Source organism: Elgaria multicarinata, chromosome 8 (genome assembly GCF_023053635.1).
Source record: "Elgaria multicarinata webbii isolate HBS135686 ecotype San Diego chromosome 8, rElgMul1.1.pri, whole genome shotgun sequence".
Lineage (NCBI taxonomy): Eukaryota > Metazoa > Chordata > Lepidosauria > Squamata > Anguidae > Elgaria > Elgaria multicarinata.
Genome location: NC_086178.1, coordinates 98,118,394 through 98,138,187, shown reverse-complemented (window position 1 = coordinate 98,138,187; position 19,794 = coordinate 98,118,394). Strand labels below are relative to the sequence as shown.

Genomic DNA, 19,794 nt, shown 5'->3' with positions numbered 1-19,794 from the left:
CGCCTGTTGAATAGGTAAATGCTTCTGCTCCTTTCACAGTGATACCTGAAAAATCACTGATGAGAGCGGGGTATCTTTTAAAAAAAGGTGTTCTTTTGGCAAAACTGTTCACCAAAATCACTCAGCTCTAGTCGGTACACATAAAACCACTTAGTTAGCATGTGGTGGAGCACAAACTTTTCATGGCATTCCAAGTTCAACCCTTGGCATCTCCTAATGAAAAGAGACATAGGACTGGGAACGATCCCTGCTGGGAGAGCAGCCACCAGCCAGGGTACGCAATCCAAGACAGCCAGAGTAGGCATTACATGTGTCAACAGTTTGACTCAGTGTAAAGCAGATCACTATATCAGCATATTTATTTATTACATTTCTATTCTACCCCATAGCCAAAGCTTTCTGGGCAGTTCACAAAAATTCATGTCAATAGTAGGGAATTGCGTGATCTTGCCCTGACATATTGCTCCCTCAGCTCCCAGGGCAACACTCAGGCTCAGACGAACCCAGGGCCCCAAGGAAACAAACAGGTTCCCACCTGGCCTTCACTAACTGCAGTTTCTAGCCTGACTCCTCAGTCTGAGTGGCATGTTGCTCAGAACAGACTGAGTTTCTTCAGACTGCCCCAAAAGTCTGCCATAAGGGACCTGCAAAACAGCTGGCACTACCACTCAGACATCTGCCCAGACAGGATGAAAGAAATCTAGACTGTGCGTTTCCTCATCATCATCATCTTAAATGCCTAGAAAAGGGTGAAGGAGAGTCTAACTGAAGCCTGAGAAGCCTCTTATAAAACATTACAGAAAGCCAGCTGAACATTGAAATAGCACCACCATTTTGAGCACAAGAGACCAACACTGCTGCTGCCACCTCCCCTCCTTCCACCCTGGGTCCAAAATAAAGTAAGCAAAATGTCAAAGAGTGTGTGTGTGTGTGTGTGTGTGTGTGTGTGTGTGTGTGTGTTTGAGAGACAGAAACTGCTTTGGGAGGGATGATTCAAAAAGCAGCAAGGAAGGAAAGCGTGCTTAACCCTTTTCGCTGTCTGCTCCACTTTTCTGCTCAAAATAAATATCCCCTCAGCTGCATTCCACTCACAGGGTTTGTGAGGGTAGAAAATAATTTTGGGGTAACAGATAGGGAAAGAGTTAAGCACCTTCACCCTCTTTGCCTACTCCTCTGCTGCAAATCCCCCCCTGGCCATTTAAAAAAAGGGGCTGGTGGGCTTGTGTTATGTGCATTTCAGGTGGTCTTGTTAGGCTCCAATTTCTTATTCTTTTTTTTTTTAAAAAAAATGCAAGTCAACAGCTCAGTGCCAAATGGTCTTATTGTAGTATATGTCAGACCCAGGGAATGTTCTCACATCGTCCCTGTTTTGATCTCTAAGGAACTTCAACTCCTTTTTTAAAAAAAGATTGGTTTAGCAAACAAAGCAAGCATTTTCTTATTTAATTAAATGCTCCCATGTCAGCAAGCAGCGATTCGTAGCTTGAAGGGTCATCCTGGAATGCTCTCCCTGCAACTACGCTGGTTTTGCCCTGTGGATACCACCAGCAGAAAAGTATGGTCCAAACTCCACAATGCCTCAGGTTAATTATATCTCTCATCAATTCTCTAACTATAGTCAGATACGTTTTCAAACCACGAAAAGAAGCCCTACCTCTGCCAATGAAATACAGCACTATATGAAATACAGAGATTCACGGTTTAATTCACAAAAAGTTTTTGACACCTCATATTAATTCTACATTACTTCTTATTGCTTCTAAATGCTGCCCAGTGATATCAGTATTGGTTTGGTGAAGAACAAACTTTCTAGCACAGATGGGAAACGTCTGCCCCAAACACCTGAAAAGGCCCGGTGTGTGTTTCTCCAGTAGGGCTTCTTCCTCTGGTCTCTGCCCCTCAGACAAAAGCTCTTATCCCTGATCAGCAGCTGATAGGAGTGCTTTCCCTTGCTTAGCTCTGAAAAAGGCTCCCTTTCTCAGTGCTTAGCAGGGGAAAGCGCGTATCTTCATTCAGCTGCTGCTGATCGGATATGAGCTTTTGCCAGAGGGGGAGAGATTCAAGCCTGCTTCCTTCTGAGCCTTGCCTTGCCTGCTCCTGAGTTGTGATACAGAGACTTGGTGTTTGGGATGTTATTTGAAAGTGCTACTGAGTGATTCTTTCCTGTTTACTTCTGGCTAGACATCCAGAGGCTGGATGTGAGTAGACTGCTCATTAGTACTTCTGAATAGACATGCTTTGTACTGTACATTGGTATCAATGGAAGTTTTGGGAGGGGGGACTGGATTTTTTCTTATATCTGGCACATGCATTTATCTAAATATAATGCACCAGGCTACAGGAGTAGAGAGAACTCACCGGATCCTTGGATGGCACCAGTAGTTCTTCGATCATCATGCTGTCCCGGGCATAAGAACTTCTGTTCAACGTGTAGGACCTATCCGAACTGAAGGAGCGGAGGCTGGTTGTATTTACAAATTACCACAGAGTGTGAAGGTGACAATGAGATGAACAAAAGAAAAATTAATGCATGCAACTTCCAGGGAACAAGCTAAAAATCATAAAATAAAGAAGCTAAAATTGAACTTTTGACATCGATTTTAAAGAGGCTTTCCCCCAGTGGGTTGTATCTAAAAGGTTTATTCATTTTGTCTGATGGGGAAAGCTCCTTTTATCACAGGAAGGGAACCCTTGGATCCAGTGCACACTTTTTTGAGAGTAAGCCCCATTAAATCAGAGGGATTTACTGCTGTGGGCATAACAGAGGACCGCCCTGACTATTATTACATCTAATTAAAGTCAGGGTAATATAGAGTTGGCTTTCAAATATATGTATTAAAATATATACTCAGATTATGTGCAGTGTAATCCAAAGTATGCTTGCTTACTCAAAGTGTAAACATAGCTGAGTTCAATGGGACTCCCTAGTAAGTATGTTTAAGATTTATGACTTACTCTAAAACAGTTTTAAGCAAGCCTTCCCCCAACCTAATGCCCTCTAGATGTATTGTACTGCAACTTCCAGCATTCCCCAGCCATTGGCAGGGGAATGCTGGGAGTTGTAGTTCAAAATATCTGGAGGGCACTAGGTTGGGGAAAGGCTTTCCTAGCCTGAAGGAGACTTCACTGCCCTTGATTGCCATGCATCCGGGATATATCCAGAATCTGTAGTTTCTGCCTTTGCAAAGATGCAATGAGAAAAGCTAAGCGTGCTAAATCTCTCTCCATCAAGTAGCTGTTACAGACAAAGGGACTCCTTTTAGTTGAGGAGCTGCCAACCACAGACAAGTGGTAGAGCATATATCATGTATGCAGAGATCCCAGATTTAGTCTGTACTGATTCCAAGGTCAATAGTAATAAACTCTCCTCTACAAGTAAAAGAACAAAATTATATCAGTCGCTGTTTCCCAACAGTATGCAGAACAGGATGATCTGGGCAGAGGGAGGAGACAGACACTCAAGTTGTGTGCATGTCTGATGACTGTCTCACAGGTACTTGAATCTATGTGGGTGTTTCTGCCTGGCTCGTTTTATGGCTGGTTAGGAAGCACATCCAACCCCCACAGGTTGCATGCGGCTGCCTCTTCTACCTGACGCACTGCAGGTGAGCGACGTTGACCATGAACAGTAACATCTACTGCATGAAAGCCTCTTGCCTTGCAGATGAATTGTACTCGATTTAGCATGAGTCCCTCAACCTCTGTCCCAAACTTACTAGGTGGTTTTAGGCGAGCCACTATTCTCTTAAACTTGGCCTTCTCATCTGCAATGTAGGGTTAATAGCACTGGCTTAATCTTATACAGCTGTTGTAAGGATGGCAAAGATAATGTGTGGAGAACACGAGATATGCACTAAATAAATACTGCTATATCTCTCTGTACGTAATCTTCTCTGGAAATTTAGAGGAAAACAATTTGAAAATACAGAGACCATGAAAAATGCTGGGTCTCTGTGTCTTGAACATTAGCCCTGGAAGCTACATGAAGCGTATGTTAGCAAACATGCCGCGCATTCAGACATGCTTGTTGTGGCTGAAAAGAAAGAAAAAGATCAAACAAAATAATTGCATACAGCAAAACAAAAATGCTTTTGAACTAGTCTATTTTTTAAAAAAGTATATAGCTCTTAACAGTTTATGACATGCACTTTGTACTTCGGAATAAAACTTTTACAAGATCCCATCCCAGTAATATATCCAATTTAGAATGTTTCTCCTGGTGCTTGACTCCACCAACTTGAATAGGAAGCAGAATTAGACTCGGGATTATTAAAACCATTCACCTTTTTCAATACGTAAATGTAATGAAATCAAGACATATGTTATGCTGCAGTACCCAAAATAGCATTATCTAACATGGGACACAACTGAAAACATCACATCACATCACAATGCTGAACCAAAAAAAAATGTTTTTTATGAGGAATGGCAAAAGCAGAGAAATGTCACAAGAGCGCCATGCTTCCTTACCTGACTTTAGGACTATTTTAAGAAATGTACAGGGGAAAAGAAACAAGGAGAGATAGAAAGCAAAGAATCAGACAGTTAAAAAAAAAAGCATAGCGCTGTAGCTGGATGACTTAGATGTTTAATGTAATTCATTGTGTCATGTTACACTCAGATCCAGTCACATGATAGAAGTCCATGTGCAGTTTTGGCTATACACAGTGTGTTTTAATCTGTGTTCTAGGGCAGGGATGGCAGACATTAGATCTCCAGATGTTTTGGACTTCAACTCCCAGCATTCCTGACCATTGGGTTTCTGGGAGATGAAGTCCAAAACATCTGGAGATCTACCTTCTATCCTCCCCTCTTCTAGGGCACCTTGGAGTCCCTCAGAATCCTAACAAGTGCTCCTGAATGAGAAGATCAGTAATGGAGGAGAAAGACAGCTTCTTCCTCCACTACTGATTTTCCCGGTACTGGGATAGGCTGTAGCTCACTGGAAGAGCATAGGTGTCATGTGCAAAAGGTCCCATGTTCAATCTTTGGTATCTCTAATTAAAAGGACCTCAAGTAGCAGGTGATGGGGGAAAACTGTGCCTGAGATCATGAAGAGATGCAATATTGGGCTAGTTCAGGGGGAGTTAACACCCTCCCCACTAGTGGCGGTGGTGGGGCAGGGAATCACAGAACAAGTTGAATTACCGTATTTCTTCAATTCTAAGACACACCTTTTTTCCCCATATAAACATCTCTAAAAATGGAGCGTGTCTTAGAATCGCAGGTGTGTCTTAGGGTTTTTTTCTGTTGGTGGTACTGAAATAAGTGTGCGTCTTACAATCAATGGCGTCTTACAATCGAAAAAATACGGTAGTTCCATTTAGTGCTCCATAGTGGTTTGTCACCAAGTTTCAATGGCAAACTGCTGTTATTTTTTACGGGCACCCTGTGGAGTGTGGCCTGCAAGGGGGATGGGGCCCAGGGGACTAAAATGGCCTCTGGACCTCCCAAAGTTGCCGACCCCTGGGCTAGATAAACAAACAGTCTGGCCTAGTACGTTCCCCTGCAGTGTACAGGGCACACGCACAGTTCATGTGGGATGACAGGCAGGCCCAACTGGGTATGCGCTCTAGAATCATGTGCAACATGCAGAGGTTCCACGGCAGACAAGTTGATGTGGAAAGAGTTCCCTAGAAGGGAGCCCACTTAAAAACCATCCTGAGCACACTTCTGAGCATTTATATCAGTGGAAACAATCAGAGATCTGCAATGCACGGATATGATTAGGTGTCCATTTTTTCCTCTGAGTGTAACACACATTTAAGATATTGCAGATGTAAACATGAGCTACATAGTGACAAATAATGATACCGTTAAATCAGAAGTATGTGGATGTTAAGGCTCTATCAAAGAATCAAAGAGAAGCAGAGCCCACTAAGGATTCAGATCAATAGTAGAGAATTCAGCTGTAATGACTAACATCCCATTAACATCTGCAGGATGTGTAGGTAAGTGGAGCCCTTACTGATCCACTAAGTACTACCTAGTAATTACTACTAAGGTACACTTTGCTAAGCTTAACACTACATTAACTGAACTTTATGTAATTTGGACAAGTAAGCCTTGCTTATCTTGCTTGGTTATTTCCAGAATACCTTCAACACACATAATTAAAGAGAAAGTTGAATACATTACCAATAGGGTTTATACCCAAAGCAAGAGAATATAGTGCAGAGTTAGAGTGCATGTTTCTGCACCAAATGCAGCCACAATAATCAAAACTGTACAGATAGAAACATCTAGGTTTTACCTTGTGGGAGGTGGCACTCCCTGTTAGACAATGAAAGAACTTTTTACAACAGATCATTAAACTATAGGAAAATGTCCTCAGGGCTCAGGCTTGTGAGGTTTAATTATTAGCTTCAAAATAATTCTACTGTCTGTAAACAGGCTACTAATCCACAACTCTGGAAATAATCTCTGAATGACTTTTGGTGCTTTATTTGTTTCAGTTGCTAGAGGAGGCAGGAATTCTGAAGCAGAAATTCCCAATAATATAAATGTTTTCATGTCTCGAAGTGCAAAGATGGCAATCAGTCATGTAAAATCTGTGACCTATTTTTCCTGCCTTGCAAGAAAACTGCACATTCCTATGGTAACAAAAGACTGCAAAGGATTTAGATAGCACTGCAACAATTTGCAAAGAGATTTAAGCTTTGAAAAATATAGATCATTATTATTCACCATCTGTATCTTTTGGGAAAAGAAAGGAATTGGATTAGCCAAACAACCACTCTTCCATTTATTTCTGGCATGAGCCTATGTTGTTTTTCATTCTTGGGGGTGGGCGTCAGTGTGGGGGAAGGAATAGCATCAATAAGAATTACAATCAACTGATTGAACAAAAGCTTTCCCCCCTGTCCTGGCTAAATGGTTGTTGCGGGCTAAACGGTCTGGCTCATAAATAGAGGCTTCCAGCTGTTTCCAAAGAAGCACTTCTGACATATCTAGAGCACGAGCAGATATAGTGTGTGAGTGTAAATGAAGACTTAATATGCTCTGAACAATTGCCATAGCAAAGCCATCATGGAGGGCGAGGGAAGCATGACACTAAATGGAAGCACATCTTAAAAGACTGAGAGCATTCAGGCAGCCAAATTATGGCATATGGTTTAGCTTTTGAAAAAGGGAACAGGTGATAAAATGCACTAGGCTGAAGAATTTGTTGTAAAATGCGTATGAGGAAAAGCATCCTGAATACCTGGCAGAACGGGCTCCTAGGCTGAAGCCCATGTATCCTTCTGCGGGCAGAGAATCATCTCCCAGTTCTTTCAGATCCTGCGGCCCAAGATATTTGTCCGTATCTCCTGTCATTGCATCTTCACCTGACAGCACAAAAAGCAAGCTGAAATCAGAAGCTACACAAAGCTGAATGTTTTATTTAACAAATGCATACTACCCTTCAGCATAGTTGCTAGAAAGCAAGTTTTCTATGGTTTTCCCTGCTAGAGTATAATAAAGGCCAACTACCTGTTATAAGCCTGACTTTTTTTTAAAAAAAAGAATCCATTCGGGAATGAATATATACTTAAGCATGAAGAATGACATTTATCCCTGTAAATCCAGTAGTTTAGCAGGTTATATCAGGTGTGATACTAGTCCAATCACTCTAACAACCTCAGACAGGAGTAAAACTAATAGGATATGTTCATTAGCATGTAACACCCTGGTCAAAAACTAATGTCGTGGGCGGACCACTCTGAGAACTCAATGCAAGATGGTGAGCCAAGGTAAGACAACAAACCAAAAAATGACAGATCTGAGAATAACACATTCATAAGAAACCAGAGAATAACAGATTCATCGGATAACATAGGCCAAGTTAACAACCATCCAGAAATGACCTGTTGGCTCATTTCATTACCATAGATTCCACTTCCTCTGCACTGCTGTTTCACCCAACTTGGCAACTGGGGCAAAACAAAAAAAACTCTGTACAGCACCATGTACATTGATGGTGCTATATAAATAAATAAATAAATAAATAAATAAATAAATAAATAAATATAATAAAAACACCTCATGCAGTTGGATTTGACTTAGCAGCTTCAAGTTGCTGAACCCTAATCTGAGATGTTTATGAACAAAATTTCCGCTCTCACAACCACTGCCCAACACACACATAGCTAAGGCCTAGAAAACGCAGGTGAGTTAAATCTTCCGTGTTCAAAAACACTAATTGCACTGCAATTTCCCATTCATATTTATACCTTTATTTGCTTTATGATTGAATTACGTGTTAAAGATAATCATTACTGTACAGTCGTAGAGACATAACGCCAGATTTTGGGGCTGATTTTGACCCAGGTAACTTCTCCTGCTACTATAACCTGATATTCTGACAACCATTCATTTATTGTCAACAGTGTGCAAGATACTGACTAGTCACTAGATCACTAAAAGAAACACACTACCTGCCCAGAGGGTAGACAATCTAGATGAGACAGACAAGACAGTAAAAGGAAAGAAGCAGGCAATTTGGATACTGAAACCCTTCTTCCACTTTGGAGCTCCAGTTCCTGAATTTCACCATTAAGTGACTGGGGCCACAGCTAGACCTAAGGTTTATCCTGGGATCATCCAGGGTTCACCCCAGCCTGAGCACTGGATCCCCTGTGTGTCACCTAGATGAACAGGTTTGACCCCTGGACGATCCAGGGATAAACCTTAGGTCTAGCTATGGCCTGGGTAAAATACAGTTTCAGAAGCTTCCAGAAGTGAGTGTTACTTTTTAAAGTAAAGGTCTTGGAGGGTTTTACAAGTTGCTGTTTTCCACACATTGTCACTATATTATGGGGCATGGGGATTGTAGTCTCAAGGCTGCATAAACACCAAGGCCCAGTGCAGCCCATTCTTTAACAATGGATTGAGGAGCAAGTTGTGTAATCAAATGCAACTCCTTCCAGCTCCTCCCCATTGGCTCAAATCCCTGTTTGTTTGTTTGAAAATGTATTTTTAATTGTGTTTTTATTATGCTTTCATTCTTTTATTCAGTTTGTCCATCGCTCCAAAATTCCTGAATGGGGAGCGATATATACATATTGTAAATAAATAAATAAATAAATAAATCCACCACCCCGACCTATTATTATTATTATTTATTTATATAGTACCATCAATGTACATGGTGCCTGTGCCAGCCTTAGCCACATATGTACTAGGGCTAACCATGGGTAATGCTAACCATAGTTCCCTGTTAACCAGAGTCCTGAAGCCAGCTTCCAATCTTGATTATGTTCAGTGCCAACATAATGCTTAACTATGGGTAAAGCTGATAGGTCAGTTGTGGATTCAGGCTCTTTCTCACTAGCCCATCCCTAGGTGTAGCCATGTTTAAGAGATTAGTGGTGTTACATTTCCACCGGGCCCTAGTTGTATTTGGTACATGAATGTTTTGCATACAAGAATGGCATAAATGACTTAAAACATAATTGGTTTCAGAATGGCCAACAGAATTTTCGAAGCAGGATAGGGAAGTGATGGAATCATAATATTCAACTTGAATTTCAGAGAATAGGAGCTGTTGTTTTCATCAGCACATGTAACTGATCCATGAGGCAGGGGAGATATGGGTAAGGCCAGTCTCAGAGGATTTAGGAAAGACTATATAAAAGAAAGGAAAAATGCCCCATCCATATACAGGAGAAAATATAATAAACTACAGAATTACAGATATTTCTCTGCAAGTACTAATTAAGACTTCACCTTTCCCAGTAAAGCAGTAGTTCACAGAGTGTGGGGGAGACCCCAAGCCAGAGGGCACAGGGTTTCAGAGAGGGAAATGATCCTGCAACAAGCAGATCCAGAGTCAATTTCTTCCCAACAGCAAAGTTTTAGCACTGTATTACAGTCAGCCAAACTGCTATGCTATGCTAACCATGGAAGCTACAGAGAGGCATATATGGGACCTTCCTGCCATGGCAGCTCTGTCCCCACTCCCTGAATCCTGCCTCCTTCTCTGGCTTGTTTTAGGAGGGAGTTTGAGATGCTCTGTTCTTGTGCTCTCCAGGGACGCTTCCTGTAACAGGTGGGCTGCCATTGGCTTGGAAGGCTCAGAAGGCAATGGGGGCCCATGTTGTTGTTGTTATTGCTTGAAAAGTTTGAGAAAAACACAATGGTACTACATCCGTCAAAGAATCCTGTGTCTGGATAATATGAAAACAGTATGTGTCAACACTCCACAGTCCTTCCTTGCAAATGGTGGTCTCCAGGTTTAGTTGTAGGTATTACACATCCCACATTTGTGTCTCTCCCCAGCCACCCACTCTGAGAATTAGCTAAAAAAAAATAAACTAGAACATCTGAATAATATTTGAATTAGTACTAAAACACAACTTCTAGAGTTAACACAACTTTGGATAAGGGCCACTTCATGCATGACATCCTACACCCATGTAAGTAAAACGTCACATTGAATCTGCTCTAAATCTAAATTAGCAATTGTATTGAATATCAACTGAACTAGATGCCTAGTGCAGTTGCTGTTTCCCTAGAATTCCTCAAATCCCCACATTTCGAAGAACAAAAGCTGTCCCTTTAATGTAAAAGTACAGCAGTGTAGCCATGGAAGGGTTAACAAACAGCAACTTACTTTCACGAACTTAATCTACACCCCATTATGTCATGGTCAGAGCTACATTCCAACAGTGAGAAAGATATTCTAAAATAGACCCTTGTGGTTTTAGGGTTCTCTTTCCTATTCCCTGCTTAATTTAGAGTCTGGGAACTCATTCAGTGCATAAATTCACCCCTTGTCTCTTTCTTTCTTGGGTAAATGTTTGGATTGCCCAAAAGTTGCACAAGAGAAAGGCATTTCACACAGAACATTCCCAGGGTGACTAAAGCCGCATCTATCCACCCCACCCCCTGCCCCATGCTTATGATTGTGCAGAGTTTAGGTTAAGTATTCCTTTTGGGGGGTGGGGGTGGGAGAACATGAATGAGGCCCCGCTTTTAAGCTACCAATCAGTTCTAAAAATACCCACTTCAGCTAGCTCCTGCCTTGCAATCGACAAAATAACAGGTCAGCTTTCTTCCTGCAGCCCAGCCCCCACAATTACTTTAAATAACAATTTTTAAAACTTAGAAGTCTATCCGAAATATTTCACAAGAGTACACAACATCAGGAGAGAGAAAAATAAAACGAAAACCACAGCAAATACTAAGGTAGAAAAATCTTACTGTTTTGGAAAGCCATTTTCACCCGCCTGGTCTACAAAACTTTTTTTTCCTCCTGTCCCTTGATGTTTCCAAGAATTCCTATTAGTCCTATTAGTCTTTAAGCAGCGATTTATAGTTAATCTCCAAACCAGTATAAGAACCTAATCTCTGTGGGTCATATTCACTTTCCACACACCAGCTGTGCTCTTCTTAACATCGTGATCTCTTCCAACGCGTGCATTTTACGAGATGTGCGCCTTTGTCCTCTGAACCCCCCACCAAAAGAGGGGTGCCTTCCAAATGAAAAATGAAACAAACGTGTGGTGTTGTTGGTGTTGTTTTTAAAAAAGCAAAAAACAACAACAACTGACAGTTGCTGTTGGAGGCAAAGATCCCGTAAAAAAAGAAAGGAAAAAAACCTCAACAACAACTCATGCGCTCTACATCCTTCCAAAGTGTCTTCTGATTGGATTGCAAACTTCTCTGGCAAGCCTCTAACAAGACGATTCAATGGTGACACACAGACAAGCGCTTGAGTTATTTGTATGTAAATCAGGACACAGCTTGGGTGTCAGGGTTTTTTCCTCTTCTTCTCCCTGTAATTTGACACTAACCCTTCTAGGTGAAACATGCAGGCAGTGGGACAGGCTGAAATCACATCGCCGCAGCACATCACTGGAGGGGAGGGGGGTTGTTCTGCTAAAATTATATTCGTAAATAACTTTTACAGGGACTAAGGGAGAAAGAAACTTAGAAGGGGGCTGCAGTGCCCACTACTTCAGATCTTAGCTCAAGAGGAAACCAACCCGGCAGCATTTCTTTCCGGAGATCTTCAGGTGCAGGGATGAAAGGCAGTTGGGATCTCTTTTGTCTCCTGAAATCAGAAGCCCGGAGGAGAATATCCACCTTCCACAACGAAGATGATGGTTATCTGCGCTCCGTTTTCCAACACACCGTGCCAGAGGGAGGTTACAAGAGAGGCAACTTTTCCCTGCCCCCACGCCGGAGTCACTGGTGATAGAGGAGGCTGCTTTGGGTATAATCATTAACCTCTCGGCAACTTTCACAATTCACACCGCAGTAAAAAGGGAGAGAACACCCAATCTGTCAGGACAAGGGAGCCTCCGAAAGGGAGGATGAAAAGTCGGTGTGCAGTGGTGGAATGTCTGGTTCACTCCACGTTTACCCACCCAACAGGTACAATCTATATCCACACACACAAACACACACACACCACCCAGCTCACAGGCATGTCCTGAATCTGGTTATAATACTAGAGCTTGTCTGCCAGTAGTACTTCTTAGCTTGGCTTGGTACTGTCTGACTTCCTCTGCCCCGAGATCTCATAGACGTGCTAGTATGTATTACTGATTTTTGGCGTTCTGGACTTATTTTTTTAAAAATGGGTTTTCTAGTCCACCCCATTCCTGGAGCCTAGGTGGAAGCTGCAATTTAAACACACACAAATAAAAAACATATTTTGCAATTTAAGGGGGGCAGAATCACTTTGTCTTAGGGCTGAATTCCACTTGGAGAAGCATTGGGGGGGGGCACACATTCCACTGATGGGTAGGGTTGAAGGCAAATGGGGGGGGATATAAAAAAAATACCAGCAAGTTTTAGCTGAATTTTTTTACTGCCAGGAACAAAGTCTTAGGCATTTCAACCTTTTAGAATGGGGGAATGTACTGCAGGAAGCCACCAAATTAGGGGTGGGGCCAGGAAGGGGGCGTGGCCATCTGGGGACCCTGGAGGGCCAGATCAGAACCCCAGGAGGGCTGGATTTGGCCCCTGGGGCTGAGGCTTTGCACTCCTGATTTAAGCAATACTAAACCCACAGTTACCCAATCAGAAAGGTCTTGAAACACTTCCAAAGGAAGAGTTCAGGCTGAGGGCTTGATGAAACTTTGGAAGAAGGGGAGTGTGCCATTATTTCACTTTAGTGTTCCAGGAACAATACAACTCTGTGATAATAAAAGTGTACGAATGCATTACATTAAAAGAGCCAGTGTGATATAGTGGGAACTGGGGAGATCTAGATTTAGATCTCCACTCAGCCATGAAGCTTACTGGGTGAGCTTGGGCCAGTGACTATCTCTTAGCTAACCTACCTTGCAGGTTTGTTGTGAGGAGAAAAATAGCATGCTGTTCTGAGCTCCTGTCCCACAGCACAGAGTCTGAAGACATGGTGCCTGGGTTCTGACGATCGCGTTGGTAAAAGATGCCATCGTAGCTTCTCCTGCCGCCCTCTTGCATGCCATGCACTGACCGTCATTTGCATAATTCCCCACAATGCAGCGCAGGTTGGCGTGTTGTCCAAACCTGGCATGCAGTGCGGCTTCATGCACTCCCTACAACCCATGACTTGGCTTCTTTTACCGACATGATTGGTCTATTCTGAAAATGCAGTGCTAAAACTGAGAAATCCCTGCGCTGAGCATATTACATGGTGATCATATTACAAGAAGGTGATCAGAGCAACACCCCCCCCCCCCCCCGCAGACCTTGGGCTCCAGACATATCTCCATATCTCCAGAAGTCCATCGTTGCATACCTGAAGGACCACCTCCTCCAATACTATCTTGCCCATACATTAAAAACTTCAGAGGAGGCCTTCCTCCAAGTACCAACGGTGGGAGAAATACTCCATGCATTTATAAAAGACAGGGCCTTCTCTGTGATGACACCCCTAGTTTGGAATGCCCATACAGGATTCTACAAAAGGTGTCCATATATCTTTGAAATATTTGTTTAAAAGATGTGTATATTGATAGCATTTGGTGTAGTTTTTTAAAAAAATTATTATTATTATACCTCATAATTGCCATGGGTCAAACATTCTCTCACTAACACCCTTTCAAAGCAAAATGACTACATGCCCAGCCCACAGGGCCATTTAATTGTTTAAATCTATCTTTACTAGGCATGTAGAATCAGTGAGCTGGTCTGAAATATAGGTGATCCTCTACCCTCAATGGCAGTGGTGATCTAGATACTTTTCAAGGTACATTATTATATAAGAGAAGGGATGATTTAAGTGTATTCACATGTAAGATGGCTCAAGAAATATTTTAGATCAGGCAGGTGTGGTGAATACATCCATTCCTGAAAGTGACCATGACCAAAGGAACTTGGTTGTGAATTTTTCTCCCCAAATTATGCTAAGGACAGGGGTTAGAGATGAAACACTACTAACGCTACTGTGTAATATTCCTAAGCCATTTTTGAGGTCGTCCCCCCACTTAGGGTTTTATCTCTCTAAGAATTTTCGATTTACTTCTGTAAAGCTTAGGGTCTTCCCTCAGCATCCTGATACCTCTCCCTTGTGTGGGTGAGCGGTGCCATTTTGGCAACATAAGCAATGACAATCACAGCCTGGACATCAAAAACAGAGGAAATTATGTAAGTTGCAGAGTACAATTCACTTTATGTTTCAGTACAACACTGCTTGAGTAGCAGATTAATGATGATTTTTCTATGACCAGCTCTCTGGGTTGAAAGCTTGCTCTTTTCTTTAGCTATACCAAAGCTACTTACTGGACTGTAATCCACTCTTGTCACTGTTTCTAAAGTAAAGATGTCCAGACTTTTGGAATACTTTCTGGAGGGGTAGACTTTGGAACATCCCCAGTATAAGGGGGGGGGGAATGGAAATCCATCCAAAATGTTAAGAAAGGAGGAAGAGATCTTTTTCAGATCTGTTTGGTTTCCAAATCAAAGAGTTCAGTACAGAATAGAAGAATTCATGACCCTGTAAACAACCATTTAATAGATACTACAAGATATAGTTTTGGTAAACACACTGAAGGACTCTCTAAACATTTATCAGTGCCCTTTACTTGCTTGTTTAGGGCTTCAGTATCCAGAGTTTAGGCATATTGTGAATGGCCTAACAGCCACATATTAAATTTGTTAGGCGTATACTTAAGATGTTTTAAATGACTAGCAGCAAAATAAATTTCATCTGTATGAGCTTGATCTTCTAAGGTGCTGATTTTATAAGTTCAGCTTTTGCTACTGTATCGTTTAATAAATGACTATCTACTGACAATTCTATTTTTCCATTAACAATTTTTCTTCTGGGCTAGTCACACAATATGTTTACTTTAAAAATGTAGCTCTAATGTCTTCCTGGTGGTTTTTTTAAATATAATATATAGATTTCTTTGCTGTTATCCCAGTGTCTCAGGGCAGGTCTTATCTCTTTTTGTCCTGAAAACAAATTTAGACTAAGTGCTAGTCAATGTGCCCCATGCAACATAGTGGACATCAAACCTGTGCTGGAATCAGTAAGCTGGGTTTCCATACCTAAACTCAACTATGTTGAGAAGCTATCCTGTAGTTCTTTACAAAAGACCTTCATCTGATGGTGATGCGTTTTCAGGCAAAGAGCTTTAGGTTTCTGCCCTTGCTGAGAAAGCCAGTGGGCTATCAATATGGCACTATCCAAGTTCCACACTGTCTTCCCCTTCCTGTGGAAGGGCTTCAGCAGACACTAGTGATGGATGTTCCAGTGACAACTTTGAATGACTCAGCAAATATTTACAATAGGATGAGTTTGCTAAATGCAAATGAATAGTGACCTTGAACATGTCGTGTGTCACTCAGCCTCTCTTCCCTGGTATTAAAATGAATTATCTAATCTCTCAGGTGGTTGTTGTGGGGATGAAGGAAAGCAAAGTCTATAAAACATGCTGGAAATGAAAAACGCTACCTGTATAGCAATGATTGGGTTCCATCCAAAGTTGCGTCATGGTAATTCCCCTTGCTCTCTTCCCCTCTGCACCCCTCCTTCCCCCAAACTTCTCTGAAGGTCCCCCCAACAGTCCAGAGCAGATCTGAGAGGGCACATGGAGGACAGCAGAGGGAGGAGGAAATCCGTTTTGCCATTGGCGCCTGTTCTGCCTGCATCCTTCCTGAAGCAGTGGAATCCCAGGCTACCCTCCAGGTTTGCAGGTCCCTTGGCAAGATGCCTTCCAATGGAGACCCCTCTGCTCAGCTCTGTCACCACAGGTCCCAACACCCCTTCCCTCCTCTTCCTCCACAGAGGGGAAAGGGCAGACAGCAGTGGTAGATAAGGCTCTTCTTTGCCACCCTTCCTGATGCCTGGGCAGGGGAGAAAGTGAGTGGTGACAAATGCCTTGAGCTGCTGCCTACTCACTCCCCTGCCTCCTTTCCCTATGCAGTGGATGGGTCAACGAGTGATTAGTGATGTCTGCCAGGAGGAGCTGCCGCTGCCACTCCCTGCTCTCTTTTCTCTTTGAGGTAGATGAGGAACTTGGTGCTAGCATCTAGGAAGGGGACCCCACAGAAGGGCCCCAAATCCTTACTGCCTCCCAGACAGAGCAGGCCCTGGAAGACCACCTTTCTCAGTCCATTAAAATTAGGATGTGCGTCCTTAGGATTTGAGCACTGCACAAGCTATTAAGTTATGTACCCCAACACTTTGCAGCATCAAACATTATCAACACCATTGCTCACAGGTATAGCACTTGGTACGGTAGTCCAAATTCACAAGGAATATTAAGCTTCACAAAGCATCACACTCAGGACATCTAATAAATACTATTTTGAACTCCATAATCCTCAAGCAGCGGGAAGCTCAGGGAAAAATTTCAACACATGCCCTCTTTGGAAGGGAGAACACTGGAAACTGTCCTAATCTTATTGACCAATATACAGGTTGAGCAGGGATTGCAGGCATGCAGAAGCAAACATAGGAAGTGCTAGTCTCTAACTAAAATCTGTCCACCGTCCCAAAATCCGAAGCAACTATATATTTGTTGAATTCAAACATTATTTCTTTGTGACTCAACTTGCACTCTTCACACTGGCCAAATTAATTTCTGATCCTATCAACCTGCAGGTATGCGTGACTCAAGGTACATTTCAAGGTGACTGTAAACCAAGAGCGGGCAAATTATCAATTAACGAAGCTACTCTAGTCTACTGTCAACTACAAAGAAATATACGAGAAGGAGATCTCTTCATAACAGAGCTGTATTAAGTACATCAATTCTAGGCTTTAAATAAAAAACCTCCACAATGAAAGCTCTTTTGTTTTAGGCCATATATCACAAGCCTTTAAAATTACTAATAACTGAACCTGGTATACAGCTGAGGACAGATAGCAGATATTAAAACAGTACCATTTTGTTTTGTTTTTCCACATGTATGCCCCCTATTCACAGCCAACGGTCAGTTTTCTTCCACAATGCTTTCAATATCTACCATATCCATCTGTTTGATTAAAATTATAATATGCAAACTCTTTATTTTACAAAAAGCAACAGAAACATAACAGAATACCCCAAGAAGGTTAATGGCAATTTGATTAATATAGTGAAGAAAAAAATCTGGACAGAATCAGATGGTTATCCTCTGCAATTGCAGTAATTATGAAAAGTATAAATGTCCATGGAGGCACAGTTATTGCTAAGAGAATGAAGAAGAAACATTAGTGGGGGGAAAGTCAGCTGCATATAAACGACCACGTACTACTGGTGCTTTATACTGAAGAAGCCCTACAGTCACAGTGCAGTTCTGTTTTGGTCCCACCCACTGAAATAAGTACAGTGATCTGTCTGGAGTAAATTGCCACAGATCACTGGTAGAGCATATGCTTTGCATGCAGGAAATCCCAGATTCGAACTCTGGCATCTCCAGGTTAAAAGATCTCAGGTAGCAATTGATGAGGCTGTCACACAGATGAGGGCCAGGATCTCTGGTTGTCACACAGATGAGGGCCAGGATCTCTTCTTGATCCTTCCAGAGTTCAGGGCATGGAATAATGGGCTCAAGTTGCAGGAAGCCAGATTCCGGCTGGACATCAGGAAAAACTTCCTCACCGTTAGAGCAGTATGACAATGGAACCATTTACCTAGGGAGGTCGTGGCCTCTCCCACACTAGAGGCATTCAAGAGGCAGCTGGACAGGGTAGATTCCTGCAATGAGCAAGGGGTTGGACTTGATGGCCTTGTAGGCCCCTTCCAACGCTACTATTCTATGGGAAAGGGACACACATGCTGGCCTCTTCCTAAGATCTTGCACTGCCGCTGCCAGTCAAAGAGAACAATGCTGGGTAAGATGGACCAATGTTCTGACAGTGTAAGGCAGCTCCTTTTTGCCAATATGTTCCCAAGTGTAGTAAACTGGACTGCAGTTGTTGAAATAAATATGAATCTTTCAAAGGTAGGTGCTAGATCCTGACATACCTCCTATGCACTATACACTGATAGGAAGGAGAACTTCAGTAGGTGTGGCTTTCCCTTTCAAAATAGCAGTGCCAGAACAAGCCCCTGTTAGTCTTTGCATCTCTGTAAAAGCACAGGACCAGGCAATCTAATGCAACACTTGTTGTTTCCCTGTTATCTAGTGAGAAGATAATCCTTGCAGCAGCCTCAAGCATGTTGTGATGATGTGCTATTGACAACTCAAGCTAAGCTATAATCCTAGCACACTCAGAAACATAGCAGTAATTATTACTACCGGTGTATACTCTATACCCTCAGGGATACGCTGGGGAAGGGCCTGGGGCTCAGTGGAAGAGCACATGCTTCACATGCAGAATGCCCCACGTTTGATCCCAGGCATTTCCAGGTAGGGCTGGGAAAAATCCTGCCTGATACCTTGGGAGAGCCACTGCCAGTCAGTGTTGACAATACTGGGCTAGATGGGCCAATGGCCTGACTCAGTATAAGGCAGCTTCCTACGTTCCCAGCATTCAGGCATTCTAACCCTCACATGAGCAGAATCATGTGATGGGAGAGCAAGGAGTCACCTGCCCTTCTGTCATTGCCCCAGTGACCGGCAGAAGTCGGAGGATGAAGTTCTGCAGCGAGGAGATCAGGGATCAAAATCAAGTGCTCATAATCAGGGCTCATAATCATAGAACAGGCTCCCTGCTGCAGCCTTCAGCCTTCAGTACATGGATCGTGATGGTACTGGTTAACAGGGATGAGACGGAAGAGGCGTGGCCTTATCAAGTTGCTGTAGAAGGCTAGACAGAAACAGATTAAGGACAGGAAGTGTGGAGCTTCCACCCGGCATGCAGCAGCTCCCTAAAATGGTCGTGTATACGCAGCTTTGATTCATCAAGTTAGGATAGAAAAAGAAAATGTGGCCACTGCAACACCCCAAAAAATAAGTCAGAAATACCTTCTTCAACATCTGAAATATATTCACCATCACTGAGAATTTCAGGGGAATTCGCTTTACGAACTGCACAATTTAAGTGAACAAAACATGAGGTGAATTAAAAAATGGGGAAAATATTTGATTTCAACAAAGCAATTCAGTGGCACAGTTTTAACAACAAAACTGAATGATTGTCTGCTGTGCCACAACAAGCACTAAAAAAAATAGGACGCATAACCTACCCTCATCATCGGACATATCTAAAACTTCGTTCATTGTTTCCGGTACATTCATTTTATGCTTTTCTGTGACAGTCTGTTAAAGACAAAGAAATAATATCAGACTAAAACTATTTGTCACTTTCACAAGAAATAACAGTTTTGATAATAATCCATATTGATAAAGCACTTTTTCCTAGCACATCACATAATAACTGTGCTAGTAATTCTGACAACAATGTATTGTTATCTAGATTAGCTAGCATTATTATCTAGA

At 42.4% G+C, this 19,794-nt stretch overlaps 1 protein-coding gene across 9 annotated transcripts in view; it reads right to left on the bottom strand.

Moving 5' to 3' along the window:
* ANK3 (ankyrin 3) overlaps window positions 1-19,794 on the bottom strand; it is a 264,099-nt gene that overhangs the window by 68,286 nt on the left and 176,019 nt on the right. For 6 of the 9 annotated variants that reach the window (XM_063133078.1, XM_063133084.1, XM_063133082.1 and 3 more), the window contains 3 exons: window positions 19,542-19,614; window positions 7,205-7,328; window positions 2,359-2,461 (listed from right to left, as the gene is read on the bottom strand). In XM_063133078.1, the coding sequence (XP_062989148.1) occupies window positions 2,359-2,461; window positions 7,205-7,328; window positions 19,542-19,614 (300 nt within the window). Of the gene's footprint in view, window positions 1-2,358; window positions 2,462-7,204; window positions 7,329-19,320; window positions 19,384-19,541; window positions 19,615-19,794 lie in introns of all 9 variants that reach the window. The other 3 variants (XM_063133081.1, XM_063133083.1, XM_063133086.1) reach the window with 2 other exon arrangements.